Source organism: Crinia signifera, chromosome 2 (genome assembly GCF_055691185.1).
Source record: "Crinia signifera chromosome 2, ASM5569118v1, whole genome shotgun sequence".
NCBI classification, from domain to species: Eukaryota; Metazoa; Chordata; class Amphibia; order Anura; family Myobatrachidae; genus Crinia; species Crinia signifera.
In genome coordinates, this window is record NC_139218.1 from 66,344,954 (window position 1) to 66,371,023 (window position 26,070).

At 44.7% G+C, this 26,070-nt stretch overlaps 1 protein-coding gene across 1 annotated transcript; it reads right to left on the reverse strand.

Annotated features, from left to right (window-relative positions):
• Positions 1–25,779, reverse strand: SLC46A1 (solute carrier family 46 member 1). Its single transcript, XM_083172273.1, has 5 exons — positions 24,349–25,779; positions 13,097–13,949; positions 6,872–6,955; positions 3,273–3,429; positions 1–2,225 (listed from the first exon to the last, which is right to left on the reverse strand). Exons 1-5 carry the CDS (start codon positions 24,595–24,597, stop codon positions 2,168–2,170), a joined length of 1,401 nt encoding a protein of 466 aa, XP_083028399.1. The 5' UTR covers positions 24,598–25,779; the 3' UTR covers positions 1–2,167.
• Between the last annotated feature and the right edge of the window lie 291 nt (positions 25,780–26,070).

A 26,070-nucleotide genomic window follows, 5' to 3' on the forward strand; every position in this document is an offset into this window, starting at 1 on the left:
TAGAGTATTAATGGTACTTTATTGGAGGGAAAGGGATCTAGGAGTCACTATACCATATGAAGATTGGGGATGCACTATATATTTATTTATTGGATCATATGCAATACTCACTCTGAGAAGAGCATTTATTTTCATAGTGTTTATGAATATATTTATTGTTATTAGTCATGATTAACTTCAAAACACTGCCAGATAACCAGTGATCACTAATAAAAGTGCTGCAAATTTAAATGCAAAGTAAATACAAATATACAGTCAAGTGAGATGAAAATCAATGAGTATCAAAATAATATTACAAATAGAAGCATGTATACACAATGACTGATTACGCATGGTCACAGACAAACATAGTGTATCATTAGTAGAAGCACAGCTAACGTCATCTTGCATTTTGGATGTTCCAGTATTTGGAACCTCAGGGGTCAATATTATAAAAAGGAGTCTTTCTACGCACTCATATCTGCTAAAAGCTATCACTGCGACACTGCGCCCTCTACATGAACATCTTGCCCCGACTCCCCCAACGTTGGAAACATTCCGAAGGGTAAGAGTTTAATAGCACATTAAACATATGGCACATTGTAACAATAAGGAGTGGGCAGTGAGAAAGAAGGTTAATGAGCTTGATTATTACATCTGGATCTGAGATTTTGCACTGCACGTGCATATAAGATGTATGTATCGGAGATGTACCTACACATCTGAGTGGATCTGCAGGGCTATTCACAGTAACATATATAGGCGAGAGATAGTGGGCACAGGGATGTTGGCACTTTGCATATATTTGCAGCGGTAATGTAGACAGAATTACATCTATTCAGAGGTATATTAATGTAAACATCCATCAATTTCAGATGGCTCCTTGGCCAACATTAGTGATGACCAATGCACTCACAAGCAGGCATATAGGGGTGGTGTACCATACATAAACATGTCCAACTCTAAACACAGGTAGAAAGATGCTTCAGTGTCCAAGAACGCAATCCCCCCGCTTTGCATGCAACACAATGTGTTTTGCTACTTAACCTCAGGTTGACATGTTAGTTGTTTTGGTTTATATAGTTCTGGAATATTTAAAATGTATTTTAAAAAAAAAACGGAGAAAAGTTCAACTATTGCATAAAATGTTATAGAGCTAAAGGCCTAATACACAGAACATATATTTGTGAATTCTGTCCCCAATAAACTACAGAAATATTGGTTCACCTTTTTGTTGCCCACACATCACAAGCAAGAGGATGTCTACAGTGACTGCATAAAGTAATCTAGGCAATGCACATATAGTAACAGTGCAGCGTGACATACTGTGTGGAAGTATGTGGGATGCTCACTTGAAGGAACACAAGAGGAATTGTGACGCAAGCACAGGATCAGCTCCCCATGACTATAAGGATGGTTAACAATATTATTAAGAGACTTGATAAATGGCATTAGGACAAACATTCATTAAAACACGCCTAGCCAGCATGCCAGATTAAAAATACCGTACTAATTACACCATGATTTAAGAAAACATTGTTTCACAAGCACAACAAATGTTAGAATGTATGGAAAATTAGCAGCAGGAACATGGTCATCAAGAGTCCTAGATGTCTGTCAATCATTTTTGTCAAGAGCTAAAGAAAGTCCTTCCAATACCAGAATTCTTAGATCCTTTTTGATATTTAAAGGTCATGCACACTACACTGGTGCTCAATACAAAACTTCTCAGGCAACAGAATTGCCAAGAATGCTGGTTCGAATTAATCTACTAGACCGTCAAGATAGAAGCCAGTGTTCTCCTATTTTCCATGCACAAGACATTTATGGCTGGACAGGTAATCACAGACCTTGACACACCACTAAAGCCAGACCTCTACAAGGCTGGACCAAACCAACAAGTCAGGCCGCCACGTGTATATTGTCTGATGTACTTTTAATCAAGTACCAATGTGTTTTTTTTTTTTTCTCTAACTTCAAGTTTGTGTAATCTAACCTACAACAGCTGAATGTTTCATATACAACAGCATACATTGAATCATTTTAACTTTGCGATTTGTTAGGTCAGATGTTAAAGTGTGTTGTCTTTGGCGAAGCAGAGATCCGTACTCTTAGCAACATACAAGTTGTTTTGCCATCCAACTTTATAGTAGATTTCAAAAAGGTTCACATTGGAAGGGTAAGGCTCTCAGGAAATCTCCGCAAATTGGCTGTAGAGTGGCTTCTGGTCACAGATTTCAATCATCCTAGAAAGGCAAGATATTGGTAAATGAAACATTATGATGAAAGAATAGACTTTATTTCACATGACCTATTGTTTGTTTCCATCCTGATATTTCAAGTCACCACTAATATATGTGCTATGTACTGTAATTCTAGTCTGATAAAGACCCAGCAAAACAATGTCATACATTTTCTGCTCTTGAAGCCCCATACACACCAGAGGATATAATGAAAGATATCGCTCAGAAAGGACTTTGAGCAATATCGATCACTATCATCTAGTGTGTGTACCCAATACCATTGACAATGTACGATCCATTAACAATGATTGAGGTCTGCAGAACATGCAGGTCAATTTGGCTGTATAACCAAATGACCTGCATGTTTAGCAGGTCCCAGTGACGTCCCTCAAAGATATCGGCGGCGGATATCATTCAGTGTGTATGGACATTATCGTCCGCACGCGGCCAATATAGTTAACTATACCGGCATTAGCCGGGTTGGCTAGTGTGTAGCAGGACCATGATGTGAAAGCAGTGGGGCATGCCACGTTATTTTGCGTCATTGCAGAGTCCCGTACAATGCATAGCGGGAGTGTGTCATCACATGCGCCCCAATGTGCCGCGTTGTCCTTGCTGTGTATGTATTTGCCGCATGTATATAACTGGGAACATCTGTATGCTATCTGAATAAGACTAAAAATTCCAGGTGCAGGTAAAAAACAAATATATATAATAATTTAGCAGCGTACGAGCTGATCAAATACGTTATTCTGTATTAAAACCTGTGGTGGCCCCAGAGGCTATACAAAGCCGTCCTCAAAGCTGCTCATCTACTGGTATTACCAGCAGATGAGCGGCTTTCCCAATGATGATGCAGGAGCGCGCAGCTCATCGCCAGGGCATACACACTGGGCGGCTTTGAGCTGAAAGCCGCTCAAACCTGCTGTTTTGAGTGGCTTTCAGCTTATAGTCGCCCAGTGTGTAGGGGCCTTTACATTTTTAAACCATTTTTAAAGATGACATTGATGTCACCATTACTCAGTAGACGTAGTGGAATGTGAAAGTTACCCAATTATTCCAGCTGGGATCAGTAGTACCGCAGCTCCAAACAAGAAGGTGAATCCCTTCATGAAGTACAGTGTCGCCGGATACAGAGAATTAAAGATGCTGGTGGCCAATATGAAGGAAACTCCTTCGACACAAGCAACCACGGAAAATAGGGCACCTGTGGGCAGCAAAGGTTTAACAGAGTTAGCAATTACATCGAATGGCTGAAATCCAGAATATTGTATGGTTTTTCTTGACACCAATGTTATTTGGAACTATAGATGATAGGAGGTAGATGTATCAAACGTACTGAAAAGGACAAGTGGAGAAGTTGCCCATAGCAACGAATAAGTCTCTAGCTAGTGCTGATCATGTTCATTCTGTGAAATAAGTAGAATCTGATTGGTTAATATGGCCAACTTATCCACCTGCTGTCAATCTATTAATAAATTCATGTGGGGATTTTTCGTGTTTTTTTTAATTATTATTTTGTTTATAACTATCTCTTGTTGCGATGCTTGTGGTAAACTAGTCTGACAATTAAAGTCTCATTATCCTACAGCTGATCAACATTGTGCAAGCACAGGAAATGCTGCGTGTATGAAACAGCAGTAACTTCTTTTGGTGATCATATGATGACATATTATTGGCTAGCCAGAAATATATACGAACGTGTTTCCCAATTATAAGCTGACGACCTTGCACAGAAATACTTGTTCAGAAAGGGACATAATAAACCTCCAGCTTAGAGGAGATGCAATACAGTATTGTGACCTTGTGCATCACACAGATACCAGCTGGCAGGCGTGTGGGGACCGGTTTCTGCAGAATGTGATGTTACCCATATCATTATCTTTAACTATTTACAGCACACCCATAGTATCTGACAAGGGGTAAAGTATTATTTTCAGATCACTAATATAGTCTACCTATATTTATTTGGTGGGAAAGGTTTTAGGACACGGATTCCCAGTGTAGGGGTCATGGAAATTGGGAGTGCCAGAGGAACATCTTTTCAAGTGCTAAAAATACATATAATGGAATTTGTATGTTCATAATTCAAATGTAAATAGCATGGTAATTAAGGCTTAAAAAAGACGTTCGTCCATCGAGTTCAACCTATCTAACTTGAATAATTCATATCAGTACTTGTTTCCTGGCACGGCGCCACCGATTTTAATTGTATGGCATCGGGTCTATGAGATCGGGTTGCATCGCATGCGATGCGATTAGACCCGATTTTTAATTGTACAGCCACCCTGATGGCTGATTCCTATGTTAAATGCCCCCCCAACCCGATTTTTAATTGTACACCCACCCTGATGGGTAATTAGTATGAGAAATGCCGCGTCCCCCATTGCTAACGCCACGCCACTATCAACGCCAACCCGAAGCGTGGCGAGCAGAGCGAGCCCACGCAGGGCGGCAGTACGTGTCCTCCGACCTTTTGATACCCCCACTATCCACATCGGAACGGAGTTGATATTAGATAGTGTGGCCACCGAGCCCGAAGCATGGTGAGCCCCGCGAGGGGACGCGGATTACTTCACATGTATTCCGCGTCCTTGCCACGCTTCAGGCTCGGTGGCTCGCTGCACTCGCCACACTATCTCAATTCAACTCCACGCCGACGTGGATAGTGGGGGTATGAAAAGGTCGGAGGACGCGGACTGCTGCGCTCGCCACGCTTCGGGTTGGCGTTGATACTGGGGTGACGTTAACAATGTGGGGGGGCATTTGACATAATAAGTACCCATCAGGGTGGGTGTACAATTTAAAAAAAAAAATCGGGTGTGTGGGTGCATTTAACATTGTAATCAATGGGAATTCTGGTGTAATCGCGTCGCATCGCATGCCATTGTAATGGCATGCGATGCAACGCGATTTTAAAATTGTATATGAAGGTCTTAAAACCCGAATATCGGGTCAGATCGGGTCCCATCGCATACCTTAAGTAATGGTATGCGATGGGACCCAACGGGCGCTGTGCTAGGAAACAAGTACCGTCATATCTATAGGATTCCCTTAGTGGCCAAAAATGCATCCAGTTTTGATTTAAATTCATTAAGGAGTAGTTGCTGTAACCACCCCCACTGGCAATAAGTTCCAGAATTTTACTGCTCTAATGGTGAAAAATCCTCTTCTTAATTCAGTATGGAATTTATTTTCCTCAAGCCTCAGTACATGCCTGCGTGTCCTAAGTACAGGCCTGTTAGTGAACAAATCATCTCCCAGTTCCATATGATTCCTAATCCTGTATTTGAACATACTAATCCATATCCCCGCTCAACCTCTGTTTCTCCAGTGAAAACATATTCAGCCTGGTTAACCTAGCTTTGTATTCTAGTGATTCGAGACCTTTTACTAGCTTAGTCGCCCTTCTCTGTACCTGTTCCAATTTATTTATGTCCTTTTTAAGGTGCGGTGCCCAGAACTGAACACAATATTCCAAGTGTGGTCCCACCAATGCCTTGTAAAGAGGCACTATCACATTGGCATCCCTTGAATCCATACCCTTTTAATGCATGCCAGTGTCCGGTTTGCTTTTGCTGCTGCACTTGAGCAGTGTGCACTATTACCCAATTTTTCATCTATGATGACCCCCCAAGTCCTTCTCTACAGCAGAATTCCCTATAATAACTCCATTTAGCCAAAAAGTAGCTTGTTCATTTTTGTTCCCATAATGAATTACTTTCAACGTTAAACTGCATTTTCCACCTTTCCAGTTTATTTAAGTCACTTTGTAGTGTTTCCACATCCTCTCCTGAGTTAATTTCCTTACTCAAATTCGTGTCGTCCGCAAATATTGCAATTTTACTCACTATGTCACTTCTAATATCATTAATGAATATATTAAACAAGGTGGGTCCCAATATTGAACCTTGTGGGACACTAACTACCTACACTTTCCTCTGGCTCTTAAACAAACTGATATTTATACAGGACTCTGATTTTTATTTATTACATTAATATATTCTAGTGAGTCACAGGAAAAGAAATGGAATGTTCTGGAAATGTGTTACAGTCGCCGCAGGACTGGGAAGCGGAGATTTCAGTGTACAGTGGTTTAGCATGGTACTGCTGCAGTGTGACATAACACTGCACATAGCCATGCTACTTCCCTAAACTCAAACCACATGAACCGTTCCTGTGCAGCTGTGATTTTCTAGTGAAGCCTCTTTAGCAGAAAAACAGCCGACTGCAAAGATTACCAGCGATCAACCTTTGTCCTCTCAGACTGCAGGTTAAAGAGCAGATAAGTGATGGGCTAATATTACACTGGTTACAGATGGGACATAAAATATTTCCAGGATGTTTTGTGGTTACCCAGCTGCATCTTGTTTAACCCTTTAAATGCCAACATCTCTGAGAGCGGTTCAAAAAAGTCCACAAAAATGCCAGCGTCGCTCACATTTGTTATATACATTCAAAATAAAAAAAATATGTAAGAAAAGATTATATTTCCTATATAAAAGGTAAACATTACAGGTCATTATGATGAATACAATGGTTTGCTTGGCAAATTTCACACCTACAGTACTTCTAAAATCACTCGGCACTCAAATGGTTAAAAAGGTTTATATATATTAATAGACTATACAAATGTTACTTGTCTGTACCTTGTTCTCCCTCATCCACCAGTTTGGACAGCTTGGACCTGATTACAGGAGTAGTTGCCATTGTGAAGAACCTTAGCCCATACCCTGAAAGACAAAACAAAGACCACTTGTTTAATAATATGGTCGCTTTCATGGAGAAAATACATTAACCAGATCTAGCATTATATACTTATATATGCAATACTTATAATGGTTTCAGAAAGGGTTCTGGTAATCTGAGAACATGTCAATAGAAGTTGCTATGCTTTAAGACTTCCCTAGAACAACAGAGTTGAAGAGAGTACATCTACTTTCAGACATCCTATCTGCTCTTATCCCTAATAGTCCCACTTAGACAGCTGGGGATACGGTCATCATGTCTACAACAACAAGGTCGACAAGCATTGGGTCGACAGGCAACAAGGTCAACATGGGTCTAGGTCAACAGTCAAAAGGTCGACATGGGGTTTTTCACAGTTTTTTGAGCAGACATGTGCTGACAGGCGGTATTTCATGCCCTACCATCCACTAGGGCGTGGTAGGAGAATAAAATAGTGTGCCGAGCGTAGCAAGGCACAGTGACCGAAGCATTGCACTTCAAACTGTGTCCATGTCAACTGTGTCGACATTCGGGTAAAACGGCACTGAAAAACCCAATGTCAACCTTTTGATTGTCAACCTTGCATATGTCGACCTAATGTCCTGTTGACCTAGACCCATGTCGATTAATGTCGACCCAATGCTTGTCGACCTAGTTGTTGTAGAACGATCCACACCCGACAGCTGCAATCTGACTGCAATATTTATTATTCAAGTCACTCGACTGACCAAATTACTCCTTTGTAAAGCTCAAAGTAAAAGTACAGCTGGCTCTTAACTAGTTATATAATAAATGTATTTAATGCAATGCAAGTTCATTAATAGAGGTTAATGACCTAGAATGTAAGGCTCCATAAGTGGAATGCATCAGCCACAGCCAGTTTGGGGCGTGGAATTCATTGAAGGCCTCCTGCTGCCAAGCGATTGGACTACTGGGAGTGGGAACTACTGTCAGACTCTCCATAGCGCGGCTAATAAACACTGCCATCAGCAAATGAGCAGTAAAACCTATACAGGCACTGGCTGTGCATGCTGCAAGGAAGAGGGCATTGCATGTCAGCAGTGTGCACTGTCCAAGCCACAGCAACAACAGGGAGTCTGCTCTTCTTATTTGCTAATTGTGGCACTACAATGTAGGGATTTTAAAGTTAACCCTTGGAATGTGATTTCATTTACAAAGTGCAAATTAACCATTAAATAACACACTGTGATTTAATTTTGCAACATGTCATTGGGTCTCATCCCATGTAATACATGGGCAACTAAATTCTTGCTCCGTTTAGATGCCCGTTATCGACACTTCGTCTCGCAACCTCCTGAGAAGAAATGTGGGTACTTGTGTATTAGCACGGCGCGCACGATTTCCATCTTATGGCATCTTATACAATTTAAAATTGTATACTATTGTATATGGCGTACAATGAGATTAGATGCGATTTTAAATTGTATAAGCACACTAATGGTTGCTTTCAATGTTAATTGGCCCCCCTATAAGATTTTTAATTGTATAAGCACCCTAATGGGTGCTTACAATGTTAAATCCCACGCCACCCCCATTATCAACGCCAACCAGAAGCGTGGCGAGCGCAGCGAGGGGCGGCGGTACGCGTCCTCCGACCTTTTCATACCCCCACTATCCACATCTGCGTGGAGTTGATTCCATATAGTGTGGCGAGCGCAGCGAGCCACCGAGCCCGAAGCGTGTCGAGCCCCGCGAGGGGCTGCGTTTCACTTTACATGTATTACGCGTCCCCTCGCGGGGCTCGCCACACTATATAAAGTGAACTCCACGCCGACATGGCTAGTGGGGGTATGAAAAGGTCGGAGGACGCGTACCGCTGCGCTCGCCACGCTTCGGGTTGGCGTTGATAGTGGGGGTGCATTTAACATTGTAAGCACCCATTAGGGTGCTTATACAATTAAAAATCTTATATGGGGGCCAATTAACATTGAAAGCAACCATTAGTGTGCTTATACAATTTAAAATCTCATCTCATCGTATGCCATATACAATTTTAAATTGTATAAAGGTGCCCACACACGCACCGTTCCCGGCGGTGCGATGCTGTACGATGGGGTACGATGGGGTGCGCGCTCCCGCGGCACCTCATAGCACAGTACAAAAAGTATGTGCTGCACATACTTTTTGTACTAGCTTTTTCTAGCATAGCATCGCATCGCATGCACATCGTATGCACAAGGCATACGATGCGATGCTGTGTGTGCTAGTTAAGCCCACAACGCACGCCGGGATCGGTGCGTGTGTGGGCTCCATTAGATCGGGTCCCATCGCAGATCATCTCATCTCATTGCATACCATATTAAGCCTTATGGTATGCAATGCGATGGGCGCCGTGATAATACACAAGTACCGAAATGTGTGCAAATTCTGTGGTTTAGGCATTGTAAATGTAGAGCAGTGCTTTACCCTAATCCCGCACCTATTTGGGCAGGATCACTGCCATGTACTAACAACAAAACATTTGAATTGTGGCTCGCAATCTCTGGGCACTTGAATCTACATTCCACAGAAGCCAAGGTTGTGGTATAAATGATAGATTGACTCTAGGTCGACTACTAATGGTTGACAGTGGGTAGGTCGACACCTTTATAGGATTGACATACTCAAGGTCAACATTGACAGAAGGTTGACACAAGCAAAAGGTCAACATACCCATGGTCGACACAGGTTTTTCCTGTTTTTTTTGGTGTCTATGTTGACATATGTCAACCTGGACACCGTATAAGTGTACCACTGCGCCCAGTCTAAACCCCCCCAAATGAAAAACTTGTGTCGACCTTGAGTATGTCAACCATTTAAAGGTGTCGACTTACCCATTAATGGTCAACCTAGAGTCAATCTATCATGAGTCCAGATACCAGAAACCACATAGCTCAGCTCTCTTTAAAGTGATCACCTGCTTGTACAATTCTAGCTGCCAGATTGTCATTTAATCACATGAATGATGTCTAAAGCTAGGTTTGTTGTACTTTAAAAAAAAAAAAAAAAAAGTTAAGGTAACAGTAAGTGAGGACAGATAAGATGACGTGTAAGCAAATGAAATATTGTTTTCTAAAGCAGGTTTAACAGGTTTAGGACTGCTTCATCCGGATATGTTTACAGCAAGCAGCACAGTGCTTACACTTAGTAGTTTCATTTGAACAAGAGCGAGACAGGAAACCCACATTCTACCCGGAGTAGAAGTGTGTATACAGCTGTCTGGCCTTGATCCTCCAGACTTGCCAATACATTGTATATGAATCAAAACAGGTCTCACTCAAGAGGCTTATCAGTGTTTAATGCTGAGGCACACAGAAATGAGACTTGCTTAGGATTCACAAGCTATATCTGGCTCTGACACAAAGCATTGTGTAATGTATGTAAAACATGCTTACTATGTGCTTATTCTCACATGTCTACTTTCTGCCTTCCGTACAGCGTTCAAGTAAAATATTCTAGGTTGTCTATCTTTTACGAAACTGCTTGAAATGTGTCCACTGTTTTACACAGAGGCTCGTATTCAATGCGGCCAGCGAGGGGGTAAAACAAGCGATCCTCGCTGTTTAACCCCGGCGCCGGCCACTCACCCTATTCAACGTCACAGGGAAATCCTTGCTGAGGATCCCCTCAAACAGTGAGGCTCGTGGCTAATGCAGGGAGCCAGCTACATTTAGCCGCGAGTCTTGCTGTTTGAGCAGCCACATACCCAGTTTCCCCCTCGCTCCAAAAATGTAGTGAGGAGGAAACAGTGTATCAGCTGTCACAGCTCGCCCTCAGCATTGAATACACCCCAGAGTGGAGGCAGCAATTTTAAGGAAATGCAGCCTCATTAATTCTCTAGGAAGTAGGCCCAGCAACTTGTGTGTCACATGATTAGGGCGACATTGGTTCAGCTCACTATCTACGGGCAATTGGTGTACTATAATATTAGTATAGTAATATTTCAGCAGAGGCTATAATAGGTGGTCCTGCTTGGGCATTATAAGTAACTTCGGCTTATTTCATATGCAATTCCGGTTACTTGTTCACGTTTGTATCCTGCTGCATTTCTGACACTGTAGATACAGTGGCTGAACTAAGGCAGTGGCTACTGAGTGTGGTCCATGGAGCCCCCCGATGGTCCAGGTTTTAAAGATAGACATCCATGATTGAGCACTGGTGAATTAATTAGTACCTCAGTCATTTCGATTTAAACAACAAGGATATCCTAAAACCTGGATCCCTGAGATGTGTTAAGGACTGTGAACTTTCATTTAGAATTACAGTAGGAGAAACTTTAGCTACAGGGTGAAGATTTGCACATGGAGAAGTCATAATGGTTTAAATGTGCTAAATTCAATATTTTTATGGTCTGCTTTTGCATGTATCACACAAATACCATACAGCTTGGCTGGAATCTCTTGTATATCGCAAGCAATTTCAGCCAAGCCTGCTTGACTTTGCATACATCCAGCAGGTAGCTAGTGTAGCAGCTGCGACTCACAGGCTCAGGTGCAATGCACAGATCGCCCACCGCATCGGACCTGCGGTCAAATCCATGCAATTTGGACACTTTTTGCGATCTGTTGGTACACTTTAATTTACCTTGCATCCCCCCAACTGCAATTATCTTCTAGTGTACCATATATATTCGAGTATAAGCCTACTTTTTCAGAACATTTTTTTATGCTGAAAAAGCCCCCCTCGGCTTATACTCGAGTGAGGGTCCCACTTGAGTCAATAAGTTTTCCCAGTTTTTTGTTGTAAAATTAGGTGCCTCGGCTTATATTCGACTTATGCTCGAGTATATACGGTAAATGCTTTTTTTGGTACTTGTTTCCTATCTGGGCGCCCACGATTGAAATCGCGGGCATCGGGGGTAAAATCGGGGCCATCGCGGCCGATAAAAAATCGGGTGCGATGTGCCAGAGGCGATGCCCGCGATTTTCCCATAGAGAACAATGTTAAATGCCTCAATTTACCCGCGATGACCGCGATTTACCATAGGAAACAATGTTAAATGGATCAATTTCCCCAAATTATCATAGGGAACAATGGGAAATGGGGCAAAAACACCCCTGAACATAAAAATGTCCCCCCAAAAGTAGTTGACGCCACCCCGCCATCAACGTGAACCCGAAGCGTGGCGAGCGCAGCGAGCCCGCGAGGGGCGGCGGTACGCGTCCTCCGACCTTTTCATGCCCTACTATCCACTAGGGCGTGGTGTGAGAATAGAATAGTGTGGCGAGCCCGAAGCGTGGCGAGCGCAGCGAGCCCCGCGAGGGGACGCGGATACCTTCACAGGTAAACGCGTCCCTTCGCGGGCTTCCCAGGTGTCCGCGTCGCCATGGACACCTGGGAAGCCCGCGAGGGGACGCGTATAACTGTGAAGGTATCCGCGTCCGCTCGCCACGCTTCGGGCTCGGTGGCTCGCTGCGCTCGCCACACTATTCTATTCTCACTCCACGCCCTAGTGGATAGTAGGGCATGAAAAGGTCGGAGGACGCGTACCGCCGCCCCTCGCGGGCTCGCTGCGCTCGCCACGCTTCGGGTTGGCGTGGATCGTGGGGTGGCGTAAACAATTGGGGGGGCCATTTCAGAGTTCAGGGTAACTATTTGGGCTCTAAGGCCCATTTAACATTGTTTCCTATGGTAAAATCGGGTCCATTGAGGCATTTAACAGTAAAATCGTGTCCATCGGGCCTTTTTACATTGATTACTATGGCAAATCGGGAGCATCGCGTCGCGGGCATCGCGGGTACATTTATGGCCGGCCGCGACCGATGCGATTTCCATGTTTAACATGGGTTTCAATGGGAAATCGCGGGCATCGCGTCGGTCGCGTCGCGGCCAGACATAAATGTACCCGCGATCACCACGACGGGCGCCCAGATAGGAAACAAGTACCCTTTTTTTGCTATGTAGAACACAACAGAGTACAACATCCAAACACACCAATATAGATAAACCCTTTGCCAAAAAAACATGGTTCTCTCATGTGTGTGAACCAAAATGTATTATATGGGGATAGAAAATTCTCAGAGAACAACGCCTCAAAGAGGCTTTGTGGACAAATGAATCTGCCTCCTATATGTGTATGCAGATTGAAAATGGATACAATGCACCCAGAGAGTTGGGGGGTCACAGTACTAAATTTTATACCTCACCTGTAAACATTATTGGGGTGGTCAAGGCCAGAGAGAAGACAACTAAGCCAGCGATATTCGATAAAAAGCCCATCTCTGCCACCCAGCTGTCTGCCAGGCACAGTTGGAAGAGGCGTAGACCTGCCAGGCTGCTAAGGTAGGTGAGGTGCTCAGCTGCAGATCCATAACCAATGAGGTCAGAGTCCCAGCACAGAGGGAAGCTGAGCTCATAAATCACTATTAGGTCCTTGACTCCCATGTGAACAGTCACCACCAACAGGAAAGCCAAACAGTACAGGAACAGCTTACTCCGCCTTTTATTCTCTCCGGGCAAAGCAAACAGGTTATAGATTGATTTATAGTGCTTGGTAGTGAACAACCTGCATGGTTTCTTGTCTTTTACTGATTCCTTGACGCAAAAGTAAACATAAAAGGCGGTAAAGATATTAACAGCAAATGCTAGCCAGAAAGGGTTAATGTAACCCTGCACTTTCCTCCAATGTCCACCAAGGATGCTGGCTATCATCCCAGCAATGCCTAGACAGGCCTCCAAGATGGCAACACGGAAAGTTCGTGAAGGTCGGTCAGTGATATCCGCTATGTAAGCAAAACAGCCAGCAAGGATCAGGTTGAAGTCACCGGTGATGCCTCCAATAATGCGACCAAGCAACAAATAGCCAACATGTAGGTCCTGGTACATCACCACAAGGTAAATAACAACTTGCAAAGTCAGTCCAACGAATGGAAGGAGTAGTATGGGGCGGCGCCCAACATGGTCACTCCATGGGCCCAGCAGCATCACAGAGAAGAGGCCAACAAGTAAACCACTCAAGTTCAGGTACAGACTCCAGTGTGAGGTTAGTGACTCCACTTCCTAATAGGAGGAAAGAAACGGATTAGACAATCAGTGTAATTCTATAGAAAATGAATAGGACAATACAATACAGACACAATCAAGACTGCTGCATAATTCTTCTGCCAGAGGCCACAATAGTAGGGACATGTAGAAATGAATGGGGAAATCCAGTTTCCAAATCAATACTTTGCCATCCCAGTGGGTGTATACAGAGAATATAATAGTATGCCGTGCATAGCAAGGCACTGTGGCCCCAGCATAGCAAGGGCAGCAAGCAAGGGGACGCGATAAACTTATTTGGTGTCCATGTCAACAGACACAAGAAAAACAACAACAAATGTCGACCTTTTAAACCATGTTGACCAATAGCGGACTACGTACTGACTTTTGATATTTTTACTGTCGACCAAATGATTCTCACCCGTTGTAACAGAATCAGCAATTTCCCATCATTTTCTGTATGACACGTCTCAGGCATAGAACGATGCCATTTTCTGGCAAGATGAATGCGTTGACCCCAAGCATATGTGCAACATCGGGCTCACATCTCCAACTCATCAGTCTTCTGTCAACATGACTACATACGTGACCAAACAACTGAACAGCATAGCATGAAACAGGTCTGTTTAATGGGGCTATAATTGTCACCCTATTAAGTGATCAGCACCACTTTAATCAGCATGACAAATCCAATTATCTCTGAGCTAAATTCCTCTGTAAGGATTACAAGAATCATATGGCGCGCTCGGGACAAGAGGTTTGCAGAATATGAGAAATAACATATGTAAGAGGTCACCAGATGATAATGAAATCACTAGGAATGTATAGAGAAAGAAAAGGTCTTTTATGTCCATAGGTGCAGTTTATGGAGCCAAGACCTCTTATTGTCTAAAATCCTCAGACTATGGGCCTTATTCAGACCTGATTGCACAAATGCTAATTTTTGGAGCCCAGCGATCAGGTACAGTATACAGAGTGATCCCTTTCCGTGCAAGCCTGTGAATTGATGTGCATGGCTTGTGAAAACATTGCAGGCCTAGGTGTAGCTGCAAATCCAGTCGCACACTTCTCACCACTGAATGAGGTTTCCGCTGTGTGCAGTCTGGTATAGCCCAGAACTTACTCAACGGCTGCGCTAGAACCAGGTAGTTTGGGGCAGGAGCTGACGTCACACACCCTCCCCTTAAATGCCTGGGCCACCCTGCGTTTTCCCTGACACTCCCAGAAATTAGTCGGTTGTCACCCACAAGGGTTCCTGTCAAGCACCTTCCATATGGGCAGTAAAAAAGTAGCCGGATTTTATCACGGGGCGGCTGTATGCATGTGCAGTCTATCGATAGTCACCGGGCTTGCTAATTAGCAGCTGTGCGATCAGGTCTGAATTGGGCCCTATATATTTCAGCACATCACATGCAGATAGCTGCAAATACATGACCTTTCTCCATTGTAAAACATAGACCTGAATTGCCGGTCATACTAAAGGTATATTTGGCTGTACCCACAGTTTCCTCATTAAAGACCAATCGATAAGGGCAGCAATCTATTTTTAATTAGGTGTGCCACTTGTGTTTGATTATTTGCGAGTCTTGCAAAACATTTGGTATAAATATGTGATGAGTCACGTGGGATTTTAATGATCGATCTATAATAAATGTTTGGGTTATAAACTATCACAAATTAAAAGCAGACAAATGCAAGTCATTTATAAGCAGCTATTAACCCCGGCTGTACATAACCATCAAGTTTAAGGGAGCGGAGCACAGTGGTGACTGAACGTTGTACCCTCTAATTAGCTGACTACAGGAGCAGTTCAGTACTTGGGAATGCGCTGACTGTATGGCTGGAAAACTGCAGACACCAAACAATATAGAGTGATGTGATCCTTATGATAAGTTGTGGTCTGTCTTTATGGATAGTTATGGTCTGACGTAAAAAGATCTCATGGTACCCAAATAGACTACAGAATTCTAATGTGCATCTCATATATACAAAATGATAAAGGGCAGAGCTTGAGAACGGATATAGGATGAGGTCAATCATCATTCGGTCCTGCTAGACCAGGCTTAGGCAACCTGTGGCTCTCCAGCATTCTGTGCCACTAATTTAGCACTCCTTAATAGCAAAACTGTGGCAAGGCATGCTGGGACTTGTAGTTTCATAACAGCTGAGTGTCTCAGGTTGCTTACACCTGTGCTACACACTCTGCAATGTCTACACTTAGGAGCTTATTCAGATCCATTCAGTTCGATGTTGCATTTCTGCGCATGTGGGTGATCACCGCGTGCACGCACCCTACACGGGGGGCGGGCGGCCCCATTACCATATGGGAATGCCCAGCATTTTATGGGCGTTCTCATGGTAATGAGGCCATGACGCAGGTGCGGGGGGTGCCCAGCTGACATCACCAGATGTCAGCTGCGCACCCTGCAGTTTAGAGACACCATTTAGGTGTCTGAACTGCAAGCGCTGGAGAAATCAATCGATGGTCGCCGACCATCGAATCAAATGATTTCTCCACCCCGGCGAATGGACAATTATGTAAATCATCCATTCACAGTCGTGCATGCAAGGGAGGGGGGCGTCTGATGGACTTGCAAGGCTGCGAAATTTGCAGTCTTGCAAGTCAATCAGAATAAGGCCCTTAGCAATATTAAGTGCTTCATGTAGTAAACATGAAAATCCTTTCTTCAGCATTTCCACTGGAGAAAAGAGGTTTTATCCCTTCTCCCATTTTCACCAATTTTTTTATTTTCCCTTCTCCGTGATACAGCTCCATAGGTGTATATAACAAAAAACAGACATTTAAACACCTGTTATATGACAGGACCCTAAATAACATGTGTTTGCAGAAATTTGACTAATTATATGAGGCCTTTATTTTGCAATAACTAAAGAAAACGGTCCTGGAGGTGATATATAGATTGTAAGCTTGCGAGCAGGGCCCTCCTACCTTTTGACTGTCTGTAAATACCCTGTTTGTTGTATCATTGTCTCCTTTTGTAAAGTGCAACAGAATATGCTGCGCTATATAAGAAACTGTTATATATATATATATATATATATATATATATATATATATATATATATATATATATATATATATAGTGTTCATTCTCACACCATGCACCTGTCAGAACCCATGCATTTCCTCTTTCCTGCCTTGGGTGTTGCTCTCTGCTCTGGTGCTTGTGGCATAATCTAGTCTGTATCTCAGCACTGAATTACAAACCAGAGTTTGCTACAAGTACCAGAGAGTGACATCCCAGCCCAGAAAGAAAAACTACATGGGTTGTGACAGGTGCAGGGTGCTAGATGTAGTTATGGTTGACATTATAATTTTGATGTCACCGCTGGACCCAGAAGATATCAATGGAACAGTCGGAGCAGCTGAACCAAGTCAACACTAGATCATCAGGGACATTTTGCCGACATGATGAATCCCTCCTGGAACAGAAGCATTTAGTGCTACTGGACATCTGTGTACTTGTTCCTTCACAAGGTAGTAAATGTTTTATACATAAAACCTAATATTTTAGGGGATAATGTATCGTGTGCTGCAGATTATAAGAAATCAAAAAAAGTTGCCCAAAAAAAGCTGTTTAAAGTTAAAAAAAAAAAAAAAATCCCAGAAAACTCACATGAACCATAGAAATAACCACCTGATAGTCAGAATACTAACGCTGGCATCCTAAAGGAGAGAATGCCAGAGGGAGTATGGTACGACCTACCCAACAGCCCAACCCTAAGTCTCCCACTAGTGCCTTAACTTTGCCCACCCCCTGGCCTAACGCTAACCCGCCCCACATATTTACATTGGCCGTTTCGATTTTGGCATCCACGTTGATAACAGGATTCAATTGAGAACAGGTGCCAATCTTCTGGCTGCAAATCGGGATGCCAGCACCTGTATCACTGCATCCTGTTAGATTCACTGGGGCAGATGTATTAAGCCTGGTGAAGAGATAAACTGGAGATAAAGTGGAAGGAGATAACGCACCAGCCAATCAACTTCCAACTGTCATATTTCAAACACTGCTGATTGGCTGGTGCATTATCTCCTTCCAATTTTTCTCCACTTTATCTCTTCGCCAGGCTTAATACATCTGCCCCACTATCTTTTGTCCGGATTTATTATCTCTGCTCCACATAAATATAGTATCAGTAAGAAAGATTTATCCAGTAAAAATGCGTGTTCATTTGCTTCACCCTAGACGAGTAAACCCCAAATCCAAAGCTTTTTTTCTTCTTAATGGTTTGGCTAAATCAGCTGAACCCTAGCGTTATTCAGGGTGACACACTTTTGCCCATGTCAAATTAATTTGTATTCTTTTTTCGGCCTAATAAAAATGTCCTGCTAGCACAATTCTTGACCGGTGGTCATTATTGGTCTATCCCATTATAGGCCTTTTTGATGGACCAGAAAAAGGACCTGCAATGGTGTGTTAACACATGAGACCCTGGATTAGTTCCAGATCCAATTTGTTATCGCGGTGCCGGAGGCATCCGAAACATAATCCCCAATAAGTGCTGTGTATCAGGGCTGATGGAATAGGTTGGCTGAATCCATTAGCTGCGGTTAATTACTAATAGCTAATTGGTTACTGGTCGTAGTATTTGAATTCTTGTACTTGATGATTTTCAGCAATTTCATATTGCATGCAAAAGAGCTGCAGCCTAATATCGGTCTATGTCTAGACGGATAAATCCTTTTCTCCAGATTTCATATACTTAAAAATTCCCAGGACAGTATGGCTCTTTTACTAGCATTCCATGTTAGGTATAAATGTAGCTAAATATATTAGTGTGTAATACGCTTGGTGCCAGCAGGTCCGTTTTTACCGGCAGGTAAGTAGGGCAGTTGCACAGGGCCGCATTGTGACTCCTTCTGGCTGCTGCTGCTTGACCCCTCCCACCCAAATTATGTAGACATTTGAAAACTGATGTGATTGCATGGTGATGTCCCGTTAGTATCTCATACTGATATTAATGGACACTGGAGGGGCTGAAATGAGGAAACAGCGGCTCGCTGAGAAGGACAAGATGCTAGGCAAGAAAATCACAGGTGGCTGCACTGCGAGTGTCTTCAGTTGTTCACTCACAGACTGTAGAAGCAGAAAATAATGCAAGTAGCTTATACCCCATTCACACCAGAAATTTCAGGGACAAGCCCGGGAATTCAGTTCCCGGGACAAGCAGGGACATTCCCGGGTTTGGACCCATTCACACCAGAAATGTCCCTGCATTTTCTGGTGTGAGAAGGGGGCGGAAAGGAGGCCGGCAGGAGGTGGGGAGGAGGCGGGATGGCGGTGGAGGTGGGGAGAATACTCACCCCGGTTGCTGGTCCTCCGTGCAGGCCAGGGATCCACACAGGCGGCGGCGCAAATGACGGGACAGGCTGCGGATGAAGATTACGCAGCTCTCCGGAATCCTCACTGCCGCCGGAGAGCTGCGTCATCATCATCCACCGGCTGTCCCGTCATTTGCGCCCGCAACCTGCATTAATTCCCGTCGGACAGGACACGGAGGACACGGCAACCCGGGTAAGTATACCCTGTACCTTTCACACCAGCCAGGTCTCCGGGTTGAACCCGGGAACAACCCTGGTACCTAGCCGGGTTGAAATTTGCCCGGGATTTTGTCCCGGGAACCTTTCACACCAGCGCTAGTACCGGGTTGTTCCTGGACTCAACCCGGGAATTTAGGCTGGTGTGAATGGGGCATAGATCAGCAGAGAAGAGCGTAATTCTGGGAGCCGGCAAGGGAGGGGGATCTCACAGAGGCGGTGAGTGGATGCGGGCGGGGAGAGCCAGACAGTGGTGTTCTTGGAGAGCCACGAAGGAGACCAGGTTAAAAAAATACCCATACAAATTAATGGGAGGTTGCTGATTGGCTGAGATCAGCCAGTCAGTGGCCTCCCATTCATATGTATGGGTATTTTTTTTTTTACTGCAGCTCATCTCCCTGCTCCCCTCACCTCCTCGGTGAGTCCCCTGCCGCCACACTTCATCCCCCCCTGCCGGCTCCCCTCCACCATCCAGCTCCCTGGGAGTTGCATGCAATTTATCACATGCAAAACTTGGCACATCAAGTGCCAAAATCGTGTCAGAGCCCACCCGGAGAACTTCTGGGTAAATAAGGTCCCACTTGTCCATCGGACAAGTCGGCCTAATGTATGGGGACCTTAAGGAGTATTGGGAGGAGCTCCATGTAGATTAAGCTTATGGAGTATGCTGCGCATTCAAATAACATGGTGGAACGCAAAGACCCGGTACTTCCGGGTCCTTGGAACGCACCGCCATTTTGGATAGGTAATCCGCGCATGCGCGGCTAGCGACAGCTGCCGCTCATACACGCAATCAGCAGGCTGTTAAAAACAGCCTCAGACAGCCCACAAACCACGCTATTGAAAAAGGACATTTCCGAAACGCGTTTAGCGTGGACTGAACACTCTGTTGGACCCTGGCATCGGAGACTTGATGTGGACTTCATTTCCTGGCTTCCTGAGTCTGACCTTTCCGGAGGGTCAGTGAAGTACTACACCAGCATCCAGGAGTGAGGCTGTACACATCGGGTTCCTGCTCTGCCATTGGGGATATCATGTGTGCTTTTGTTTTCGTCATCTATGTGTGAGTGCAACTTGTATTAAAATATTTTGCTGTTTTAATCCTCTGCACTATCGCTGCTTCTTTTCAATCCCTCTATGTACCATCATTCTGATATGAGGATTTGATGCTGCTGGCCAGTGGATTATTATTGAATGCGATAATTCCAAGAGAGAGATTGTGAGTGCACAGAGTATTATTAATCACTATTTTTGGGATCTAACCATCTACACTAAATTAGTGCTATCTCTCCTTGGCAATATGTATGCTGAATGGGCTGCATAAAGCTGAGATTTCATTCACAGATCCTCTATATGGAAAAGAATATATCAATTGAGAAATTCTTAAAGGGACAGTAATCCATTTATTTCTTTTCCTATATATACACTTGGTGTGGATTGGGAGCGCTTTATTGAGTGTGTGCTTCTGTTTTTTCTATACAAAAAGGTATCAGAAGATCCCTCTCTGACCTTGCTCTACCTGGTTCGGGTTGTGAAGTCAACATGGTCAAAAGGTTGATATTTTGTTTGTGTCAACCTTTTCATGCGTCTACCTTTTAACTGCCAACCTAATGATCGCACCCGCTTTGCCCATAGGAGAAGATAGGCATCAGCTTAAGACCTACTTAGAAAAGCATTTTTGTGTTTTGGAGCTTGTTAAATATCTCCAAGGTGAAATGGTTCTCATTGTGTAAATGCATATTATTGTAGATTGGTGTTTTTGTTCCTGATATAGTCACAGCTGACTGCAATGTGTACACAAGTAATTGTAAATATATTTCTCATGCTTACTTAACAGACATATGGGATTGTGTCATTCGTCTAACAATTGACAAATAACCCCTTAGGTAGTCTGAGTCACCTTTATAGCAGGAAGACTTGTTTACATAAATATACGCAATTGTACACACATTCTCATTACCTTTATTGCAGATCTGCCCAATCCTCACCTGTCTTATAAACTGCATGGATATTCACCGCTGCTCTTCTAATGTAGCCCATACACATATGAAATATAGCAGTGGTTCCCAACCTTTTTTCTCTCCTGTACCCCTTGATTAGGCTTTTTATTGATGAGTACCCCCTCCTCTCAATTTGAAATATAGACAGTACTTATGAGTGGAGTGAAAGTGAGCGGCATGCGTGTCCTTATGCATATCCTTATATTAAGGAGTAGCGGACAGGAAACGTGCCCTTCCGTGTCTGGCAGCTGGTTGTGTATTGTCTCCAGGGTTCCCATTTACACCTGTAGGATTAATGCGCCTGCTTCTTCCACCCGTGTCAGTGCAGGGCAGATGATCGCTGATGTCTGAAGGCAGCGTGGGAAGCTCCCCGTGGATTGCTGGTCAGGCAAAACCACCAGGAGACACTGATGATGCTGAAGACAGAACCGTAAGTGACTAAACAGGGATGCAGTTAAGATCCCGGCGGTCGGGATCCCGGCGTTCAGAATCCCGACGCCGGAATCCCGACCGCCGAAATGCTGACACTTTCTCCCTCCTGGGGTGTCCACGACACCCCTGGAGGGAGAATAAAATAGCGTGCCGAGCGTAGCGAGGCACCGGGCCCGCTGCGTGGCGAGCCCGCAAGGGGGGGCGATCCACGTTCCCCCCCCTTGTCGGCATTTCGGCTGTCGGGATTCCGGCGTCGGGATTCTGAACGCCGGGATCCCGACCGCCAGGATTCAATACTGAATCCGACTAAACATGGTTCTTCTCCATAGCAATGGGTCTTCTTCTGCCATCTAAATTCTTTTTTTCATCTTCCGCCATTACCAATATTATTTTCAAGTACCCCCAACTGGTATGCAGAGTACCCCCAGGGGTACTAGTACCCCAGGTTGGGAACCACTGAAATATAGCATAGAATCATTCGATTTCGAACACATCTGTTCGATAAATCAAATGATTGTATGCACATTTTAGGGACCATGCGCTGAGCGGGCCCGCTGTCAAATGTCACGTCAATAAAAAAGTATGTGCTGCACATAATATCTATCGAATTTAGGAGTGACTGCATGTTGTTTTTAACCACATGCGATCGCTCAAATGCAATCCACGGGTGGGGGGCGGAGGGAGCACTTTCAGTGGCATTGGGGACACAGTGTAGTGCTGTGAAGGAGTGCTAGCTGGTGGCAGGGGTCAGCGCCAGAACTTGGCTAATATACAGAGCAATATCACTCAGAAGGGGTAAAATGAGTGAGATCTGCGGTTTTATCGCCCAGTCAGTGTATGGGGTTTAACCAACACTCTTGATAGCAGTACTCTGCCCAGCCTGTGTAATGCCTGGTACACACCAGAACGTTGTAGGTCGTGAGCAGATCGTAAGACAAATCGCTCTGGTGTGTACCCTACATAAGAGGTGAGGGCCTTTGCATTACACAGTATGCAGTCAGGGCAGGCAGAGCCTCACCTGTCATACACCAAAGTTTGGATTATAAAAATGATTAGTATAATACAGTACAATGATATTTAGAACCTAAAAATATATTATCTTTGTATTATTCTAATAAACTCATCACCAAATCATATGCAATATGCGTGTGTGTGATTCTGACTCCAATACTAGCCCGTTTCTCTGCAAATATTGATTTACCACACCTCACTGCTGTGGGATGCACTGCAGGCAGCCCCTGTTGAGAAGTTGAGGCACTGGGTTTCTACCCCCTGTACGTAGAGTGGATGGCACTGGGCGTACAGCCCCGATAGGTACGGTGGATGGCACTGGGCGTACAGCCCCGATAGGTACGGTGGATGGCACTGGGCGTACAGCCCCGATAGGTACGGTGGATGGCACTGGGCGTACAGCCCCGATAGGTACGGTGGATGGCACTGGGCGTACAGCTCCGATAGGTACGGTGGATGGCACTGGGCGTACAGCTCCGATAGGTACGGTGGATGGCCTTGGCGTACAGCCCCGATAGGTACGGTGGATGGCACTGGGCGTACAGCCCCGATAGGTACGGTGGATGGCACTGGGCGTACAGCCCCGATAGGTACGGTGGATGGCACTGGGCGTACAGCCCCGATAGGTACGGTTGATGGCACTGGGCGTACAGCCCCGATAGGTACGGTGGATGGCACTGGGCGTACAGCTCCGATAGGTACGGTGGATGGCACTGGGCGTACAGCTCCGATAGGTACGGTGGATGGCCTTGGCGTACAGCCCCGATAGGTACGGTGGATGGCACTGGGCGTACAGCCCCGATAGGTACGGTGGATGGCACTGGGCGTACAGCCCCGATAGGTACGGTGGATGGCACTGGGCGTACAGCCCCGATAGGTACGGTTGATGGCACTGGGCGTACAGCCCCGATAGGTACGGTGGATGGCACTGGGCGTACAGCCCCGATAGGTACGGTGGATGGCACTGGGCGTACAGCCCCGATAGGTACGGTTGATGGCACTGGGCGTACAGCCCCGATAGGTACGGTGGATGGCACTGGGCGTACAGCCCCCATAGGTACAGAGGATGGCACTGGGCGTACAGCCCCGATAGGTAGAGAGGATGGCACTGGGCATACAGACCCGATAGGTACGGTGGATGGCATTGGGCGTACAGCTCAGATAGGTACAGAGGATGGCACTGGGCGTACAGGCCTTCTAGGTGTGGTGGATGGCGCTTAGCATACAGCACCTGTATGTATGGTGGATGGCGCTGGGCGTATAACCCCTATATGTACGGTGGTTGGCACTGGGCATAGCACAGCCTGTGTAATGTAGATGTGCACAGCCACTGTAGTATAGATGGCACTTTAGCCCCTGCATGGTAGTTGCCAGCTGTGCACTGTGATGCTGTATATTGTATGGGTCTCACCTTCTCCAGGGGATTGGTATTGTTCGTGCAGCCCTCGGTCTTGGTCCCGTTGTAGCCGATGTCTGCTCTCAGCCGGTCCCATAGATACTGTGTAGTAAGTGGACCCTGAAGAGCCATAGAGAACATAGCCAGGAAGAGCACCGGCTCCACGCTCACACGAGATGGATAGCAGCGCCGCAGCCTCGGTCTGTCCGGAGCCTGGGTCGCTATATCTGGTGAGACCAGGTCGGGCAGGTCATTCTCAGACATGCTGTTACTGGAGAATATTGTAGTAATAATACATGAGCAGGGAGCTCTCTCTGCACTGCAGCGGCAGCTGCCGTGTAATCTCTGTACAGTAGTGATGGGTAGTTCATGAATGATTAGTTCAAAATGAACTAATCTTCAAAGTGAACTAAATCGTTCAGATCACTGCTCTGGCAAAGATTAGTTCATTTAGTTCACCAGGAAGTAAATCAAGTGGGATGTGTAACACACAGACAGACAGAGCCCAGCAGCTACATAAGGCTCATTTAGATCTTTCCTTCCTGAATCTAAAGTTTAAAGTACAACAAACAAAGCCCAGAAAATACAGATCTAATAAAGGAAAAATCTGCACTGCCTAGCAAAAGTCTATGTGTGGTGTGTCTGTGAGTGAGCATGTGTGCTCATGCTGCTCACCTTTATGTGATAACTATCATTATATTATTAGTTCAGATGTCCAAACACTTGCTGCTGCTGCTTCTGGTACTGGGTCCTGAGCATACTGCTGTGCTAAATCCTCTGCTGGGAACTGTGTGTGTAGGTGCTTCTGCAGCAGCCATGTTATCAGCTCTCATGCAATACACAGGAGGCAGTACATGGTAGCTGCCAAAGATGGCAGTGCTGAGCTCAGACATGGTCTGGAGTCTGACTCTGCGGATCTACATTGTCCTGATGACTCATGAGTCCTGCAAATAGTTCAGTAAGTCAATTAGTTCACTGATCATACAGATCCCTGATCTAATCTCTGACTATACAGCAATAATAAGTCTGTACAGTACCTCTGAGCTCCATGTGTGGCACTGCTGTGCTCAGGCATATGTATTGTGTGTATGAAGCAGAACTATGCTGCCATGCTTTCTTCCCCCAGTCACAAGCTACATTTCCTATCAGCCAAAGACACAGTGCTGTGTGCTGTATGTTATATACTGTAGCTCTGTTTACCCACAAGACAAAGAGGGGTAATGTATGAACCTTCATAATACAGCTTCTGTCACATCTTAGTCTGTGCAAGATAAATGACACAAACTGACTGGTTCCTTTGCAAACTCTCTACTTTATCTCTCTCTAAGGTCAGTTACATTGGGGCAAAGGGACATGTTTATTTCTAATTACTGTATTTTAAAAGCAGGAAAAATTGACATTAAATTACTCTGAATTTTGGTATTTGGGTATTTTACTCGCATAATATTATGGAAGTTAAATAGTAACCACAATGGGATTAATATTGCAGAGGAACAATAAACATGTCACTATAAGGGTGCTGCTGGATAACTTACTGCTTTTGTAAAATAATCTGATTTATTGAACATATCTGATATATATATGATTCTTACAAGACTATAACACCTACAATCAGCTAGTATTACAATGCCTGCTCTGTGTGTAATAATCTAGTCTAGTTCATCTAGATCCATGCACTCCTCTGAGTCTCTAAGTCAGGGAGTGAATAATGAACTAGATGAACTAATCTTTTGATCT